The 17,929-nt window shown below is 34.9% G+C and overlaps 2 protein-coding genes across 5 annotated transcripts in view; one reads left to right on the top strand and one right to left on the bottom strand.

The window, feature by feature from the left end:
* The window catches only part of LOC107584163 (tissue factor pathway inhibitor-like), a 38,635-nt gene extending 21,072 nt beyond the window's left edge, over positions 1-17,563 (bottom strand). Inside the window, exons 1-2 of one of the 2 annotated variants that reach the window (XM_016270664.1) lie at positions 17,392-17,563; positions 650-850 (exon numbers count right to left, since the gene is read on the bottom strand). In XM_016270664.1, the coding sequence (XP_016126150.1) occupies positions 650-850; positions 17,392-17,473 (283 nt within the window). In that variant the 5' untranslated portion in view covers positions 17,474-17,563. Of the gene's footprint in view, positions 1-649; positions 854-17,391 lie in introns of both variants that reach the window. The other variant, XM_016270663.1, reaches the window with a different exon arrangement.
* LOC107584160 (PTB domain-containing engulfment adapter protein 1) overlaps positions 1-17,929 on the top strand; it is a 195,956-nt gene that overhangs the window by 64,721 nt on the left and 113,306 nt on the right. The window contains exon 1 of one of the 3 annotated variants that reach the window (XM_016270649.1): positions 4,844-4,877. The exons of the other annotated variants lie outside the window; for them this stretch is intronic. The gene's annotated coding sequence lies outside the window, so the exon portion shown is untranslated. Of the gene's footprint in view, positions 1-4,843; positions 4,878-17,929 lie in introns of those variants that run through there. 3 annotated transcript variants of the gene reach the window in all.

The raw sequence follows: 17,929 nt of genomic DNA, 5'->3' as shown, positions 1-17,929 counted from the left end.
ATATATATATATATATATATATATATATACATAAATGAAATATTTTGAATTAGCATTTATTGTTTAACTTTAAGTTTTAATTTTAGTAAACATTTTAATCATTTTTAATAATTGAATCTATTTCAATTACTAGAAAATATTTTTTAAAGTTTCATTGTAGATGTATTTAATGAATTTCCTTATTAAAATAAACCATTTCCCTAATCTTTGTTATGTAGTGGGTGTTTCATAAAAGCAATAAAGCCCTCAAATGCAATATTATGAGTAAATACACTGCTGTGCATTGAGTCTAAAAATGCTCCTTAGCGCTGACTCATTCACAATATAGCACAGTCTCTCATAACTTATTGCTTAATACTATATTAGTAATCTTTGCCTTTACCCAAGATAAGCATATGTGGAATGCTGTTTGTAGCAAGGGTGTATGGAATACTGTCATGACACATGAGTCTGGGTCAGGCCATCCAATATACTGAGCAAAAATGAAATTGACAAACACAAAGGACACATCCTCATTCTGAAAGATGTGTTGAGTCTAAAGGTTATTTTACACAAGTTCCATCATTTTCTGAAAAAAAACAAAACGGTCATATTTGTATTTATTTTTGTTCGTCATAGAATAGCACAAGTTGGGTAAAAATGGCCTTACCTTTCACAAGACACATTTCCTCACACTCCTGCAGGGTCTCAAAATTGTTTGCATTGCCTTGACAGCCTCCGTATTCAAAGCGCTCACAACGACCTGTGTCAATGTCAAAGTAGAACCTGTCCTTTATTGCCTTGCATGGCCCTTCGTCTTTCTTCAGGGCGCATGAGTGATGGAATATGTGGAGTTCAGACCTCACTCCATCTGCTGAGGGTAGAAGGAAGCCAGAATTATAATTTGCTCTGGACATAATTCACAAAACTCTGCGTGGTAAATTTAAGCCAACTATAAGCTCTCACCTAAGGCGTTGTAGGGGGTGAAAGAGCTTTCTGGCACTGGAAAGTTTCTATACACCTACTTTTAATAGAGCTAGAGCATTTGCTCAAAGAGATCTCATTGACATGACAGTCTGTAGATCTGAGGGATCTGACAGCTTTGCCCTTGGTGTTTAACGCTTTGTTAAATCAGAATGAACCTCCTACACTCTTCCACTCTCAAGCCAACGAGGAAGATAAAGCACTCTTTCTTGAATATAAATTTGGATGGTTTAAATCAAAAATATTTTTATTTTCCCTAGGAATAGGTTCTTAATCCCTACCTAGAACCAACCGTATTAGTTTGTTCTAAGAGCATGCGGTGAAGTGAACTCTGCGATCCTTCCTGTTCCCACAACAAGGACTGAATCCAAAGTGCCACAAACTAAAGTAACAGATGGTCTTGGACTTGAGTGACAACATCCTGCGGGCAGTTGGATCACTTATCCGGTCACATCCTGATGTTCATCTCCCCACTCCTCTCCACTCTAAAATACTCTCTCAACGCTGCCCTCGGGTTGGAGAGAGTTCTGCTTAGGTATTCCGCATTCTCTGGATAAAATTCTTATCGGCTCAAAAGCAGGAAACACACACACTATAGCATTCATCTTGATGGGGTTGCCATTGTAGAAAAATAGCAAAAGCATCAATATTCATATATGTATCATTATTAAATGCAGACAGAGAAGAATGCTCTCAGAGGATACATTTATTTGATAAAAAAAGTAATATTGTGAAATTACTGTGTTGTATTTTAATATATTTTACATTTATATAATTTATTAATTACTGCAGTTTTTATTATTATGATTATTATTTGCTCTATAAAATAATCACTCCAGTCTTCAGTGTCACATGACCCTTCAAAAAGCATTTTAATATACTGATTTGGTGCTCAAAAACATCTCTTGTAATTATCAATGTTGAAAACAGTTGTGCTGCTTAATATTTTTGTGAAAACCTTGATACATTTTTACAGCACTTTTTGAGGAATGGGAAGTTCAAAGGAAAAGCATTTATTTGAAACAGAAATGCTTTGTAACATTACAATAATATTATGTCTTTACAGTCACATTTGACCAAATTCATGTGTCACTGCTGAATAAATGTATTAATTTTAAAAACTTCATCTTCAAATTTATGAACAGTAATGTAATTTGAACTTTTTACAGAATCTGATGCTTTGGTAAATCAGAGCAGTTGACACTGTTGAGAACTCTTTTGTAACTCTCACATGTGAGATTTGCTCAAGAGAGAAAAAAAACATTATATATAGCCAGAAGACGTGAATGAGAACTCGTGCGCGCAGTGAGAAGATTTGTGTGTGCGCTCATCCGAAGCGCCAAACATGTCTCAGAACGCATGCAAATCTTTAGTTCTCTTTCATGTCTTGTGCTTGAATGGACAAATTCACACAAAAATTATGTCAACATGCCCGTTTTGGTGAGTATCCTAGCAGACATATTCGGTTGAACGTACAGTATCAGTGTACTGGATCCATGCATTTGTCTTAAACGTTTTAAATATTAATCGAACAACCAAAAGACATGGAAATAATTCACAACTTTTGATTGAACATGATATAAAATGTATCAGTTTCTTTTTGTATATATGCTTATATTATATATACATACAGTATATACTCACACACACACACCATAAAAATATAAATAAAAGTCCTGCACATTGTCATATGTAGCTTGAGAAACTAGAGCCTTCATCAGGATATATTTTATAATTTTCTATCTAATCATAAGCCATTACGAAGATAAAAAAAATCTGAACAAGATAATTACATTAATTATGAGAGCCAAAATTGCAGAGGACTTGTTTTCTTCTCCATTTCCATGGACACAGCAGCTTTTTTAAGATGAGCTCTTGTGTACGTCCTTTACAATTGAATTGTTTTTAAATGTAACATTTAAACATGCAATTTCAGTGTATCATAACACAGACAAAACCTGGACCTGCAGACTTCGCCAAAAAAACGTATGTCTATAATAGAAAAAAAACAGATCTGGCTGTTAAAATTTCAATTGCCAAATGCTTTTTTAACCCAGCATGAATTTTCTGTTATTCTTGGATTCACCTCAATTTGGATAGTGGTCAGAACAACCCAAAACTGGTGCTTTGCCAAACTCATTGCCAATGCTGAGCTCGGGCAGGCTGCCCCATGTTGAGACTCAGCCCTTGCTTGTTTTATACCCGTCATGAAAGAGAGGTGTTGATTTTATCACAAGATGGAATTTAGCACATCGGTCAGTTTTTGAAAAGAGTAAAACATTCAGGAACTCTCAGTCTGATGGAAAGCACAATGCATGTAAATATCTGTTTACAGGTGGCAACATGACATGTTTGCTCAAGGTTTGCTGTTAGTTGCCTGAGCAACAACGCAATGATTAATAACATCGTCAGCAGCGGATCTGACTGTAACACAATAACACTATAACACTATAAGGATAAGTGGCAAAGTAATTGTCATTTGTAAATTAATAACCAGTGAGTCAGTTTTAACATCAGCCCCTTGTCATTATGTGGCATATTAAGAACTGTCCATATGTCATATTACTGATAAAGACACAGATGTGTGTATTAGAGAGCAGTCAAAGAAACAGAGGTTTTATAGAATGAGGGTATGATTCTACCAGTCTGAGTCATACTCCAGATTATCAGATTTATTCAGCAGATACAGTCCAAAGGGTACAGTCCATGGGCACAGTCACTATATACAGTATATATATATATATGTGTGTGTGTGTGTGTGTGTGTGTGTGTGTGTGTGTGTGTGTGTGCTGTTGCTGCCAGATCTCGATTGCCAAAAACCACACTTTGATGCAAAGCTAACTCGACTAAATAAAATAAAATAACGTTGTAATGGTATATTATCAAGCTTTCTCAAACAAAGCAAATTTTAAAAGTCCACTGAAGCATATCTTCTTACATTTTTGCCATAGACAATATATTTTGAAGATACAGGTTGTTTTTCGGCAACATGCTTGAGTAAACTAATAAAGTGAAGTGATTAAACAAAATGTGTATTAAAAAAATTTAATATTCTCTTTGTTTTCCTTATGCCTGCATCACTTACAGTTAAAATTTTAACTTTACTCATTTTTATTGTTGTCTGTTTGTTGTTGCAGCATTTTACATAGCAGTAATTAAAAAATATATTTATTTTTGGTATTTTACATGGTCTGTTGGAGTAGCATCACCCAGCTGAGATATTTTAATCCTAATTTTAGCACTAAGCATACCTGGTTAAACTAATTATTTCCCTTATCATCAAGTTTACTGAACTGAACTGAATCATTTATTTGATGACTTGTAAGGCAAGGGAGTTGTCTGGTTATCGTAGGGCTGGACAATAATTCAATATCAATATGTACATCGGAATTATATCGTATCGACCGAAATTAAGAAATATATTGTGATATAAATGTTGGCCATATCGTCCAGCCCTAGGTTATCGTGAACATTTTTACAACATGGCCTTACACAACAACTGCAAAAATAATGACTGTGTTCAAACTGGTTTCCAGAAGACTCCTTTTGTGTGCCACTGTGCTGGGCTAGTAGGGAAAGTGCCACAGAGCTACAGTGTTTATGCTTTTTTGAACGGTTTAAGAATAAACCTATAATTATTTACTTTTATACTTTTCTCTGCATATTGAACTGAGACTGGAGAAAGTATTTTAACATAGAAAAAAGCAGAAAACTATATGGGTGTTATAATATGTTCTGTTTATCTTATACATTGATTATACAGTAGCAAGGTTTTGATTTATTTTGCTTTACTATTGTCAGGCATCCAGGCTTGATCCACGTCTAGGCCTGTTTGCCAGTGGAACAGCAGATCGTCTTTGTCTACAAAATCCTCCACTCCTGCAATGGCTGCAACACCTTAAAATCCCAGATAGGTCAGAACTTGTTTATTCTACTACCGTTCACAGATAACAACAATGGGTGACATAGTAAACCTCGTCGTGTTGGATCCCATGAAACTCTTGCGGGACAGAAAATCCTCCTCTCTGTCACCTGGTGCAATTATCTGAGGTCTGCAGTGCAGGGCTCACTGAAGCAAATAATCCCATACACCCCATTTAATCATTGTCAGGTCTGCAACTGACTGCATGAGAGGATTCTGACTTTTTAAATGACTGTGGCCACCTGTCTGTTCAACCATATGGGACACCTGATGTGGACATACGTTTAACATAAGGCTTAGCGGGGAAAAATATATCCCACAGCATTGCATGGTATATGCTATATAGCAAGTTAACCGCCTACGGTGAAAGGCTTAACTGGTTGCTCTCTATCTCTCCCTGCAATAAGTCTGTACACAATACAGAAAGTTGGAAATTGAGAGCACTGATCTCCCATTAACCACCATGAGGCAGGAATACATATAAATAATTCAGCATGGCTGACAAAACCAAGCACCAAGGACCTCTGGAATATCTGCCTCTACCTTTTGAAGGAGACCTACAGTAGACTGGTAAAAAAAATTAAGAAAATAATAGAATGGGAGTATAGAATGTCAGGTAATATCTTTGTTATATTTATTTACTTCTGTAAATTGGTATTCAAGTGTAACGTACATTAAAGAGTATTGAATTTCCACTCACCACTGTATGTATTTAAAATAAACAGGGTAATCAACAGGGTAATCACACAATCTATAAATAATTTCCTCAAGAGAAATTTCTAGGAAGCAGGGGATACAGCAATTTTTCTTTACTACAGGCCTAGCTATCTATAAAATAAGTGCAGGCAGTAGAAAACTGATCCACTATTACATTATATATATGTAAGTAATGGTATCCCCACATAATCTATGAAAAATGTTCTGTTAACCTCTGCTAGACTAAAAAAAAATAAAAAATAAAACGTAATAAAAAATATTTCCCACCACACACTATTGGGGAGTGTAGACTATTCACTGAATGACACAGATTATTCTTGAAAAACACAATGTATTCGTGAAATATCAATCTTGGTACAAAAGCTTTCAAGGTCAGAGGGAAGATGAGACCCAATATTTGTCTATGCATGCATGAATACCATTCCAGTGCTCGAAATGTCAGTGCAGTAGAGTGTGAAGAGAGAAACCTCAGTGCAGTTCTAAGCTTGGTGTCATGATCTGATGAGTTAATGCAACAGATCAAACAAGGTCTCGACAAACTGGGAGACCTTCTGACTGTTTCTTTTTTTTCACAATAATTCTTACCATGGGAACAGTGTCATGAAACAAGTTGATACTCTTGGCGACATTGTAAGTCAAAGAAAGAATTGAGACATGCTTTTGGAATTTTTAAGTGCAAGGGTAAGATGTTGCATGGTAAAAGTATAGTTTAGTTTCATAACTGATATCAGAGATATCGCAAGGGGACAGATCAATTAAAGAAATAGTTCACCCAAAACTGAAAATTGTCTCACCCTCAGGCATTTCCAAGATGTAGATAAGTGTGTTTCTTCATCGGAACAGACTTGGAGAAATTTAGCATTATATCACTTGCTCACCAGTGGGTCCTCTGCAGTGAATGGGTGCCGTCAGAATGAGAGTTCAAACGGCTGATAAAAAAAACACCACAATAATCCACAAGTAAACCACACAATTCCCGTCCATCAATTAACATATTATGAAGCAGAAAGCTGTGTACATGTAAGAAACAATCCAACATTAAGGCGTTTTAACTTTTTCACTGGAGAAGGCAATATTATGGATAGAGGACTTGTATGTTAGGCAGAAAGAGTAATCTGAATTTATTAGTGATAATAATAGTATAGTAATAATACTATACTAATAATAGTAATAGTATTAGTGATAGATTTGTCAATTACAAACAAGCAGCTTTTTTTTTACTTCACAAGATGTGAATTGACTGGACTGGAGTAGTGCTTTTATCATCTCTCATTCTGACGGCACCCATTCACTGCAGATGATCCAATGGTGAGCTAGTGATGTAATGCTAAATTTCTCCAGATCTGTTCAGACGAAGAAACAAAAATATTTACATCTTGTGGATGGCCTGAGGGTAAGTGAAAGATTCAGCAAATTTTCAATTTTAGGTGAACTATTCCTTTAAGTTATTTGTCCCCTTATAATATCTCTGATATCGATTCTGAAATGTATACTTTTACCATGCAACAAACAAACTCATCTACATCTTGGATGGCCTGAGGATGAGTACATTTTTGGGTGAACTATTCCTTTAATTGAAGAAATGACAATATGACGCTTTACACATTCAAGTAGATAGGACCTGTACTTGCATGCCTATTGCGATAGAAAATAGCTGCTGGGAGTGTTGCTAACATGGTTGTCAGGTACACTAACTTGCCTTAAAGGAACTTTGGTTATTTTTTAAATATATTTTGAGAATTGATACAGATGGCTGAAGGCAAAGATACACACACATATATATACAGTATATATAGCACACACACTTTTAAAGGCTTGTAAATGAGAAGACTTCAAGCACTAAAACACAGCTTCTTTTGATAACTGTTTTGATCCCTGCAGAAGTGAGCTGACTTTGGCATGGAAGAAAATGTATGATCTTGCCACAATGAAGTCCCATTCTCCAGTTAAAAAAAAAACGGGAAAAATACGACAGCAAAGGTTTGTTAATAATATTGATAATATAGTCCACATGAGTAATTTTGATGTTAATCTAGTGTGTTCTGCATGCAAAACCTATCCAGTGTTAAAACTACTCAACCGTGCTATATTGCTATGACTAACAAACAGCCCAGAGGGTTATTTGCAATACCTTAGTCTTGATATGTGATCTTAATAAGGTTCCTTTATGATCCTTTAAAAAGGAGACAAAGAACAATGTCAGAACGTGCCCTGACTCAATCCCATTGCTTAGCTAGTTTCTAATGAAAGCAAAGCAATGATGTCATCTCAACGAAGAGTCATTGGGGAACATTTGATACAGTATATGACCCAGCAGGCTCAGACAGAATCAACAGACTTTTTTTGGTTCATTTTATCTGCTCATTTTAAAGGAAAATGATTTGGAATTCTTTATGAAATTAGCCCAATATGGAAAGTGTGGGCTTGTATGTTCCAGTTCTGTTTAAATCTACTAAGCTTTCTGTGGAGCTCTGTGGGCACAAATTCCATGTGGGCCTGATGATAATTCTCACTTAAAAGCTGTCTTAGGGAGCCTACACAGGAGAGATTCATCTGATGAATAGGATTGATAAAATATGTTTAAAGGCTGAGGTGTAAAGTATTTGAGTAATAGTACTTCACTATTATTACTATGATATTATTATGGGGATTCTGTACTTTACTTGAGTTCTGTTAAAGCTGATTACTTGTACTATTACATTTACAAAAATATTTTTTACTATTAAACTATTGCAATTTCATTTAGTCTTAAAAGTAGAAAAAATGTATGTCATACATCATTATGACTTAAAGGCACAATATGTAATTTTTCGCCGCTGGAGGGCGCGTATTCAAAATAAACAAAGAAACAAAGGCGTAGTTTGATGACGCAGTGACTGAGTGTGGAATCACGAGAGTTGTCGTCTTCATCCCCCAAGGCCGATGCAATCTGACAGGACTCGGGCAGAAATCATGTTCATGAAAGAGCTAATGATTTATTGACATAGTAGAGTGAAGCAGGGTGAGGCTGAAAGCCGTCGAAGCGAAACGAGGCCGCTGAACGAGCCTGACACACGGCTCGAAAGCAGCGGAGCTTTTATTATGCCACAGTCGACCGCTTCCACTTCTTCCGGTCGTGCGTATGTGGGGGAAAAAGCAGCGCTGTTTTATCATACTAGATACCTTTGAAAGTTCTGTTATAATGCTACTCTGTGCGGTCGTCCTTTATCTACATTTTTATTATCATTCTGAATCCAATTCATAGTCTTTTTTCAGCTTTTTGTTCAAAATATTGTTTATTTCTTTTTTATTATTATTTATGAAACTTATCCACATTCAAGTGTTTAAAAAAACAATGCATGAAGCTAGAATACAATGTTTTTGTTTACAAGCAGATACCCTGTTCTTTCTTTTGGTGTTTTGTATGTTCAGATATTTATATAACAAAATATATACAAATGAATACCTAAATTAGGACATAGTATTATACTTAAAGTATGATGTAAAGTTCACGTAAAGAAAACTTACAAGTATACTTGCAGTATAAAACTACTAAACTAGTAGTTTACTGAGACTATACTATACTATACTATATAGGTTTACTAAAAATCAGTATACCTATACGTTCACTTTTAGTATAGTTGCAGTACAAGCTAAAAATATTGATGTAAACTAGTTGTGTACTTAAAGTTTACTACTGTTATACTTAAAGTATACTTAAAAGTATATACTTTTATATACTAGAAAGTGGGCCAATTTAGTCCCAAGGAGTATTGAAATAGTGTACTTACAAGTATACTACTAGTACACTGATATTTGTATACTTACTACATAAAGTATACTTAAAAATATATTTGAACTTTACTTAAGTATACTTACTAAAATAAACTTGAAGTATACTACTTTTTGGTAAGGGTAGTCCCACCCCCATAAGAAAGAAAAAAAACTTCCAACCCTTCATGACTTTCTTCAGGATTACAAAAGTATTATGCCGGCAAATCAATGCCAAAAAGAACTGAGTGCACCACTTACGTTTCCACGCATGGTAAATTGCTTCCGCGAGAGGATAACAGATTCACGCGCGAGGAAACGGAGCGTGCATCACATCACCTGTGTGTGCAATACAAGCCCTCGCAAGTGAGGATATGTCTCATCGCACGCGCATAATCATCCCCCTCGTGCTCCGTATTTTTTCACCTGCTTACTTTTGCTCGTGTAAACACTTTTATTTTTGGCAGTCGTAGGGCGGGACTTGCTGTTGTAATTGTAATCTCAAACACCATTGGTTGTTTGCCCTTTTCCAGAAGTCAGCTGTGATTGGACGCCTGTGAAAAGGCGATCCATAATTCACACGTGACCTGAGACATGGCTTTATCAACGGATCAGATCTTTTTTTTTTTTTATAAATATAACATGGCTGTTTTAATGAAAATTAATTGCATGCTTTGTCAATAGAATAGATCTTTAGCTGAAAGTTTATTAACATAAATTCTGCCGTTTACTAGTGATTGCAATCTTGTGATGGTACAAAGATAAAACATGACATAAACCCTTTTTATAGAATGTAATGACACGTTTCCACGGTTATTAGCATGGCAAATCTTCCAAAATTGTTATATTTGAATTTTTCATACAACACAATGCTTTGGGTTATATTAACTTCGCAAAATACAAATAAAATAAAAATAAAACAAATAGTCAACTTATTGCTATAACTCAAATTAACTGTAGTTCACAACTATATCACCACTATAAGCTTGTCCATTAAATGTATTGTAAGTAAGTATCGTAAATTGTAAGTGTACATAATTGTAAATCCCAAATTGGTTTGTATGTTCTTTGTATTTTGAGGTCATGTACTTGAATGCAGCAAATAACACTCCTTGGTCTCCCCTCACCCTTATGTAATAAATAAATAATATCACCCAGCTTTTTACAGCCCACACAAGGACCCTGCCTGGGTAGTTACTCTATATATATTTGCCCTTTTACACTGTTTTTGAGTAATACAGCAGCCATATGAACACATTTAAGAATCCATTGCATTTTTAACCATGTAAGTCTATATTTAATGGCATCAGTCTTGCATGGATTCCTCTTCAGAGTACATGTGTAAGGAATGACAGACGCAATTACAGTTTAATCAAAAGAGCACACTTCTTTGACCTCTCCTGATGTTTCATTGGAATTTTAGATATGGCACTTCAACTTATCCAGACCATTCAAAAGTCCCTTAAGGGAGGAGCTTTGTGCAATTCTGCGAAGTGTCTGAACAAACACTGAAATAAGCCATTTGTCTTGAAAAAGGGTCAGTCCTCAGGAAAAAGATAGAGCTATCGGCTTAAACAAGCCTTCCTCTAATGACTCATTCAATGAGGCATGACTAATAGTGGTATATTTAACCCAGAAAGAAAAAATTAATGAGGATTATGTCCCTTGCAGCTTAGGATAGCTTTGCAGATTTCAGAAAAATTTCTTGATGAAAATTAATGTGTAGGAGTCATAATGTCCAAACAAAATATATCGAGCCAACAGCAACATGAGGCTGAGAGTGTTTCTTAAATATAAACAAATATAAAATCCTGCAGAATGTGTTAATTTACATAACCCTTTGTCATATAATATTCATAATATTGTCAGTTATGTCATTAACACAATGAGAATTCATTACATGTTTGTTCAACGAAAAGGTTACTAATAAATCACTTTCACAAACTGTCATGCCGTATCAGAAGCCTGATCTCTGCATTGCACCATCTTGAGAATGGAGGTCACATCTGGTGAGAGTGGATGTCTCTTTACGTGAGCTTCACAGCTATAGTACAGGCCCATTATTCACAGAGAGGAACATCTCTTAATTTTCCTTCTATACATTTCCAGACTACAATGCATATATGTGACAGAATCTTTCCAAAGAAATTAAACTACTATTTCTATGCACTGTGCCAGGTGCACTCTATAAAATAGTGGGTTGTTTCAACTAGTGCTGGGCGGTATACCGGTTCATACCGAATACCGGTGTTTATTTTTGTTATGATATTAATTTTTTAAATACCGCAGTATGTCGCTTAAACAACGTTCGGAACGCGACACTGTTTGAAAGGGGTCCTTTTTCACTGTTGCACTGTGGTGAGGGAACAGCTGTATGTGTTACTAAGCGTGAAAGATCCGAAACTGAAGCTGTAGAACTAATAGAACGTGATGACACAGAAGAACTCATCCACAATATCCACACTGACCGCCACAAATATCCACCGCCCCCTGCCATCAGCTCCCGCATCTCACACACACACACACAAGTGCGACTTTAGCACTAGATTTAGCAACTTTCAGACCCTTTTAGTGGCTTTTTTACATAGAATATTCATACTGACAAACCTAGTGACTCTTTTTGGATAAACATTAGCTATGGTTCAGTTGGAAGATTTCGCCAGTGCTGTCCCGCGAACGCGAGGTCTGACTTTCCCGGAGAAGTGTCACCTCTCTCGGCGTCTGTTCTGTGCAGTGAGCGGAAGAGAAGCAGCGCATTCAGTTGGCTGCACCACAGCCGACTCGTCAATAAATGAGTACAAAACAGCGTTTCCTAGCACCTGTCGCTTACTGATTGCTTGGAATTATAAATATGAGCTAGTTCGTCTGTTAATATCACATGTTGTATTTTTTTTGTTTGTTACTCAGATTATAAATGAGAGTGACTCCTGGTTAACATGTATTAAAAGGGGTCGTGTTTAGTCACTATTTAGTGTGGTATTTTTTGACAATATTCACTCATCATGACAGTAAAATAGGGCATTCTAAGTCAATATACTGCAGTATTTCTTCTCTCAATCAGTAGAAAATGATGGTTAACACCCGGTCATGCATGAAAAAAAATACCGTCATGTACCGTGAAACGGGTATAATTTTGAAAAATACCGTGATATAATTTTTTGGTCATACCGCCCAGCACTATTTTCAACCCAACTTTGGGTCAAATATGGACTAACCCAGTTGGATTACATTTTTAAATAAAATTTTTAACCCAAAAGTTGGGTTGGTCCATATTTGACCCAAAGTTGGGGTGAAACAACCCAGAATTTTTTTAGAGTGTCATAACAGCAAAGAAAAGAAAAAAGTAAATGATGTGCCAGTTTTTTTGAGTTTTGTCAAATATACTGTATAATATATGCACAATTAAATTAAATTAAATTCCCAATAATCCCAAAAAAACAAGTTTAAAAAAAGGATTTACATCATGTTTTGGATTAATCACAATCACAGTGAACAGTCAGTGAATTTAGTTGATTTAATTTTGTCCTAGGATATGGTACTCAATCAAGTTCATATAAAGGCTTTCTAAAACATATTTAATCACACTGCAGTCTTCAGGGGAAAGAAGCATCTTCTTTCAAATTAGAAGTCAAAGTAAAATCTGCCTAAACATCAAGCAAGTTGCGTCAAGCTGGCATATTTTTCTGCAGCATTAATATTTCATCGCACCCATACGTACACCAATCTATTTTTAAAGATCATTTAATTAAAACAAATCCTTTCATCATAACAGCAACAGTGTTAAGTTGAGATTGTGACCTCCACACATTCAGAGACTCTAAAGAGATTTATGGAGGATAGAGAGCCAGCATATTGATCGGTGCAGTTAAGTAGGTCTAAAAGTTCACAATGCTTGGACTGCAGCCAAAAAGAACAAAAACATTTCTTCAGCGTAAGGGGTTTCCATGTGTAACTTATTAAAGAGCTATGGCTCCAAGGGGTGGGTACTGAGAAAATATTACATTAACAACCAAGAAATCACATCTTACTGATGTTATATCCCAACCATAATGTGATCTATAGTCTCTGTACCTAAAATATCAGAATTGTATATGCTGGAATGAAATTTGTTCTAGTCAGGGTTAGGGCTGCATGGGCGATAAAACAATAATGCGTTTACTTACTGATTGGTCTCGATCATGTCACCAGTGCTATGAGATCCAACGAGAAGCAATGAAGAACACAAATGTCTCTGTGATTTAGTTTAAAGCCAGATGAAACCTCTCACGACAATTCATACATATTTTACGAGGTGGCAAATTCATAGGAATTCGTCCAAAGGACCACCCCTAACCCCGCCCCTAAACCTACCCCTCACAGAAATCGTACAAGTGAGGTCGTACGAATTCGTATGAATTAGCCACCTTGTAAAATACATACATATTGGTCATGAGAGAGCGTTGGATAAACAGCGCTGACGTTCTCAACAGCACTGACAAACACGAGAAACACTGTGCCATGAACAATCCCACTAGAGGGCTTTTACATGGATTTACTGTAGTAACACTAACTGCACCATGGTATTGTGGCAGAAATGTGGGATATACATATTGGATTTTATTATATTATTAATGTAGACCTGTTAAATGTATTAACCCCTTAACTGTCACCCCCCATTTTTTAAAATAGGCATGCAGGTGCACTATCCAAACTTAAATTGTTGTAATTTATGAACACTTTAGAATACAGACATACAGGTTGGTCTCTCTTTAAAGAAGAAAATCAGCAGATTATCGCAAACGTGGAATTTCTTTTAAAGAATTAAAGTATCAAAAAGTTATGGTAGTTTAAATTTACTGTAAAGAAAATGCACTATATTAATTTTATTTTATATATAATAAATATTTTACATAACAGGTTTTACTCTAAAATTGGTATAAAATTAAAGCCTTATGTCTAAATAAGTTATGTTCCAAATTTGAAGTTGATATGGAAAAAATTGAGGTTCCCGTGAGATTTTATTTAGGGCGTTATACCACAAACAGCCACCGGGTGCAATCCAAACTCCATTAAAAAATGTTATGCATTTATTTTTTTATGTCACAAATGTCTAGATTTCTCTGTCAATATTATTTCTATCTCAAAATACTAAATATAGAATCCTGAGACTCAGACCTTTCCAATGATATGTTTTTTGTCAAGATTATAAAAAGGTTTGATTCTAAAAGACCGTAATGCATTTTGTAATATGACACTTGACACCGCCCACTAAGGGGGAGGAGACCGCCAAAAGATTTTAAAGTACCATTTCCATGGTAACACAATGTCCGATTTCAAAATGGTCACAGGATGAATCTTGGGCTTCTAAGCTTTCAAATGATATATGATTTATTATGATTTCTAAAAGGTTTGATAGAGAAAAAGGACAACAACAAAAAAGAATGCCAAGCATCCCACAGGTGGGACGGTGACAGTTAAGGGAGGAATAAAGGTTGTTATTAAGCTGTAGCATTTGTGTATTTGTATTTATACTAAATGTATTTAGGTTACTGTTTTTCATACAAATACCACCATACAGTTACATTTTAACCATGGTAGTGAGGTGATATGTATGATTTTACCTTTGGTTATCATGATCTAATTGTGTGATACTATAGATGACTAATGGTTAATTTAAATAATAAATAGAGTCTTAACTCAAACAGTCAGAATATTTAAATTTTACCCTATAAATATGAGGTTGTTACAATTTTTACTGATGTTACAGTTTTTGTTAATGAACATAAATTTACATCTGCATCACGCTATCAAAGTCAGGGAACACAAACCTTTTTCATGATTTGAAACAACGTCACCCATTAGAACATGCAGAAACTAAGAAATGCATTTCTCTATTAAGATATTTTAAGGAAAAAGATACTGAAAAAGGATTGAACTTTTTTCAGTTTTTTCAGGGTTTACTCTTGCATATTTTGATGTTGAAAAAAATGTACTACTATAAGTTTTGAATATTGTACCTCAGATTTGTGAAATGTTCACCTGTTTGGCAAGTGTTTGTCATGTTCTGACCAAAAAAAAAAAAAAGTTTAAAACTCACAGTTAACTGTCTGGTTTCTATGGTTCCTACAACTTTCACTCAGAAGAAATCCACCTTTAAACTTGAAAGAAATTAAAGATTGGACATTTTTCGTGATAATTATCGATACAGACTAATATGAACATTTTTATTGTGATAATTTTTTGACCATATCACCCGGCCCTTGTCTGCGTCAAGAATTAAGGACTTGGGACAAAAATGCTACTGGACGTTGAAAAAAAACCCTATAAATATGAGGTTGTTACAATTTTTACTGATGTTACAGTTTTTGTTAATGAACATATATTTACATCTGCATCACGCTATCAAAGTCAGGGAACACAAACCTTTTTCATGATTTGAAACAACGTCACCCATTAGAACATGCAGAAACTAAGAAATGCATTTCTCTATTAAGATATTTTAAGGGAAAAGATACTGAAAAAGGATTGAACGTTTTTCAGTTTTTTCAGGGTTTACTCTTGCATATTTTGATGTTGAAAAAAATGTACTACTATAAGTTTTGAATATTGTACCTCAGATTTGTGAAATGTTCACCTGTTTGGCAAGTGTTTGTCATGTTCTGACCAAAAAAAAAAAAAAGTTTAAAACTCACAGTTAACTGTCTGGTTTCTATGGTTTCTACAACTTTCACTCAGAAGAAATCCGCCTTTAAACTTGAAAGAAATTAAAGATTGGACATTTTTCGTGATAATTATCGATACAGACTAATATGAACATTTTTATTGTGATAATTTTTTGACCATATCACCCGGCCCTTGTCTGCGTCAAGAATTAAGGACTTGGGACAAAAATGCTACTGGACGTTGAAAAAATAATAATAATAAAAAACTGTAATGAATTAATCTATTAAGATCTAACATATGTTTATCGAGTTATGATATTGTATGTATTATTTACAGATACTTTTGTATTTAACATTGATTTAATTGTATAGGTAACAGCCATAAATGTTCAGATGGAGAACTAATTAACTGATTTAAATGAAATATTTTACATAAATGGATGGATTTCTGTGTTTATATTTGGTTAGAAAATAATAAATAAATACAAGTCAAGGAATACCACTATATATCAAAATCACTGATTTTGTTCTTCTAATTAAAAAAAAAACTAAGAACATGTCAAATTGCGTTTAGATTTTCATCTTTTAATAATATGAAGTCATAGGAAACACATTACATTATTTAGGCAAAACCACACACACACACACACACACACACACACACACAATATATATATATATATATATATATAGCCAAAAATAAATAAATCTGCTGACACGTTTGTTTGCATTGCAGGGATTAAATACACCTAGCAAGTTAAATATTAAATTCCAGTTCCCAAAAGTTAAAATGTAATCTTCAGAAGATTAAAATCAACAGAACAAAAGTGGCACAAAATGTTCATTCCAATGCCCCTAAATCCTATCAATCCTTGAGTTTCATCTCGCTTAGAAATTGTTGTAAAGCAAGCAGCCCTTGTTGACAAAAATCTGAATCTGTTTTGGATTTAATCATCAAAGTTGAGCTAAAAGTTTTGAGCCAGCGGAGCGCTTCAACTCTCAGTGGTGGGACACCGTAAGCAACCTCCTATTTAATGCAATTCTGCAATCTTTACAAATAACCCGTGATCTAAAATATAACTTAATCTGTCACATGTTACCTTCAAAGTAGCTTCAGCTCACCTAAACACTTATAACATGTCAATATATTGCCTGATTTGACTTTCATTTCCTTTCAGTGGTCGTGTTAGGATAAGCTCTGACCGCAAATATAAGTATAGTACATCCATTACTGTATTGAAATCAACAAATATAATTATCACAGTTGAGTCTTCTGTTCGTAAACTGTTTATAATGCTTTTAGAACTTCTAGAAGTGCAAATTCACTCCACCTTTGGGGAAATGAACTTTTTATTAAATAGTAATCATTAGAAGAAGAAAAAAAGAATAATAACTCACCTCTTGCAAATTTTGTGAAACATATTCCAATAAGAGGCAGTAGAAGCAGCGGTCTACATGACCAGCTCAGTAATGGGGCCATTCCAGCAGGCGAGGCAATCACACGCTTCTGAGTTATGTGGCGTAGTAAGTTCGTTTGTGGCTCCCACTAGTTAACTACTCCAAATATTCCATGACTGCGCGCTAGTAAGTGTCACCCACACGCACTTCCGGGTGACCGGTCGTTCTGATAAAGTGTTCTAAAGAATTTCGTGATTCTTAATCTGATTCCCTTCAAAGATTCCGGTTCCATTTACGATTATTTTAGTTCTTCTGAGGAAAAAAATATTTTAAAGAAAGAAAGTAATTTTTCAATTGTATTTATCCCCGCAGTAGCCTAGTCTTCTGCTAAATTATCATTTCAAGAGTCCAGAATATAGCTATAACATCATAATAGCCTAGTACCTAATAATACAGTTCATTCTAAAGTTTAGTTTCGATACTTTTCAATGACTCTTCACAGAAGCAGCATAACGTAATCAAATTGCTCCTAACTATA

Source organism: Sinocyclocheilus grahami, unplaced genomic scaffold, assembly GCF_001515645.1.
Source record: "Sinocyclocheilus grahami isolate Dianchi unplaced genomic scaffold, SAMN03320097.WGS_v1.1 scaffold57.1, whole genome shotgun sequence".
Lineage (NCBI taxonomy): Eukaryota > Metazoa > Chordata > Actinopteri > Cypriniformes > Cyprinidae > Sinocyclocheilus > Sinocyclocheilus grahami.
Note: the sequence above shows the minus strand (reverse complement) of the source record. Positions and strands in the feature narration are given on the sequence as shown.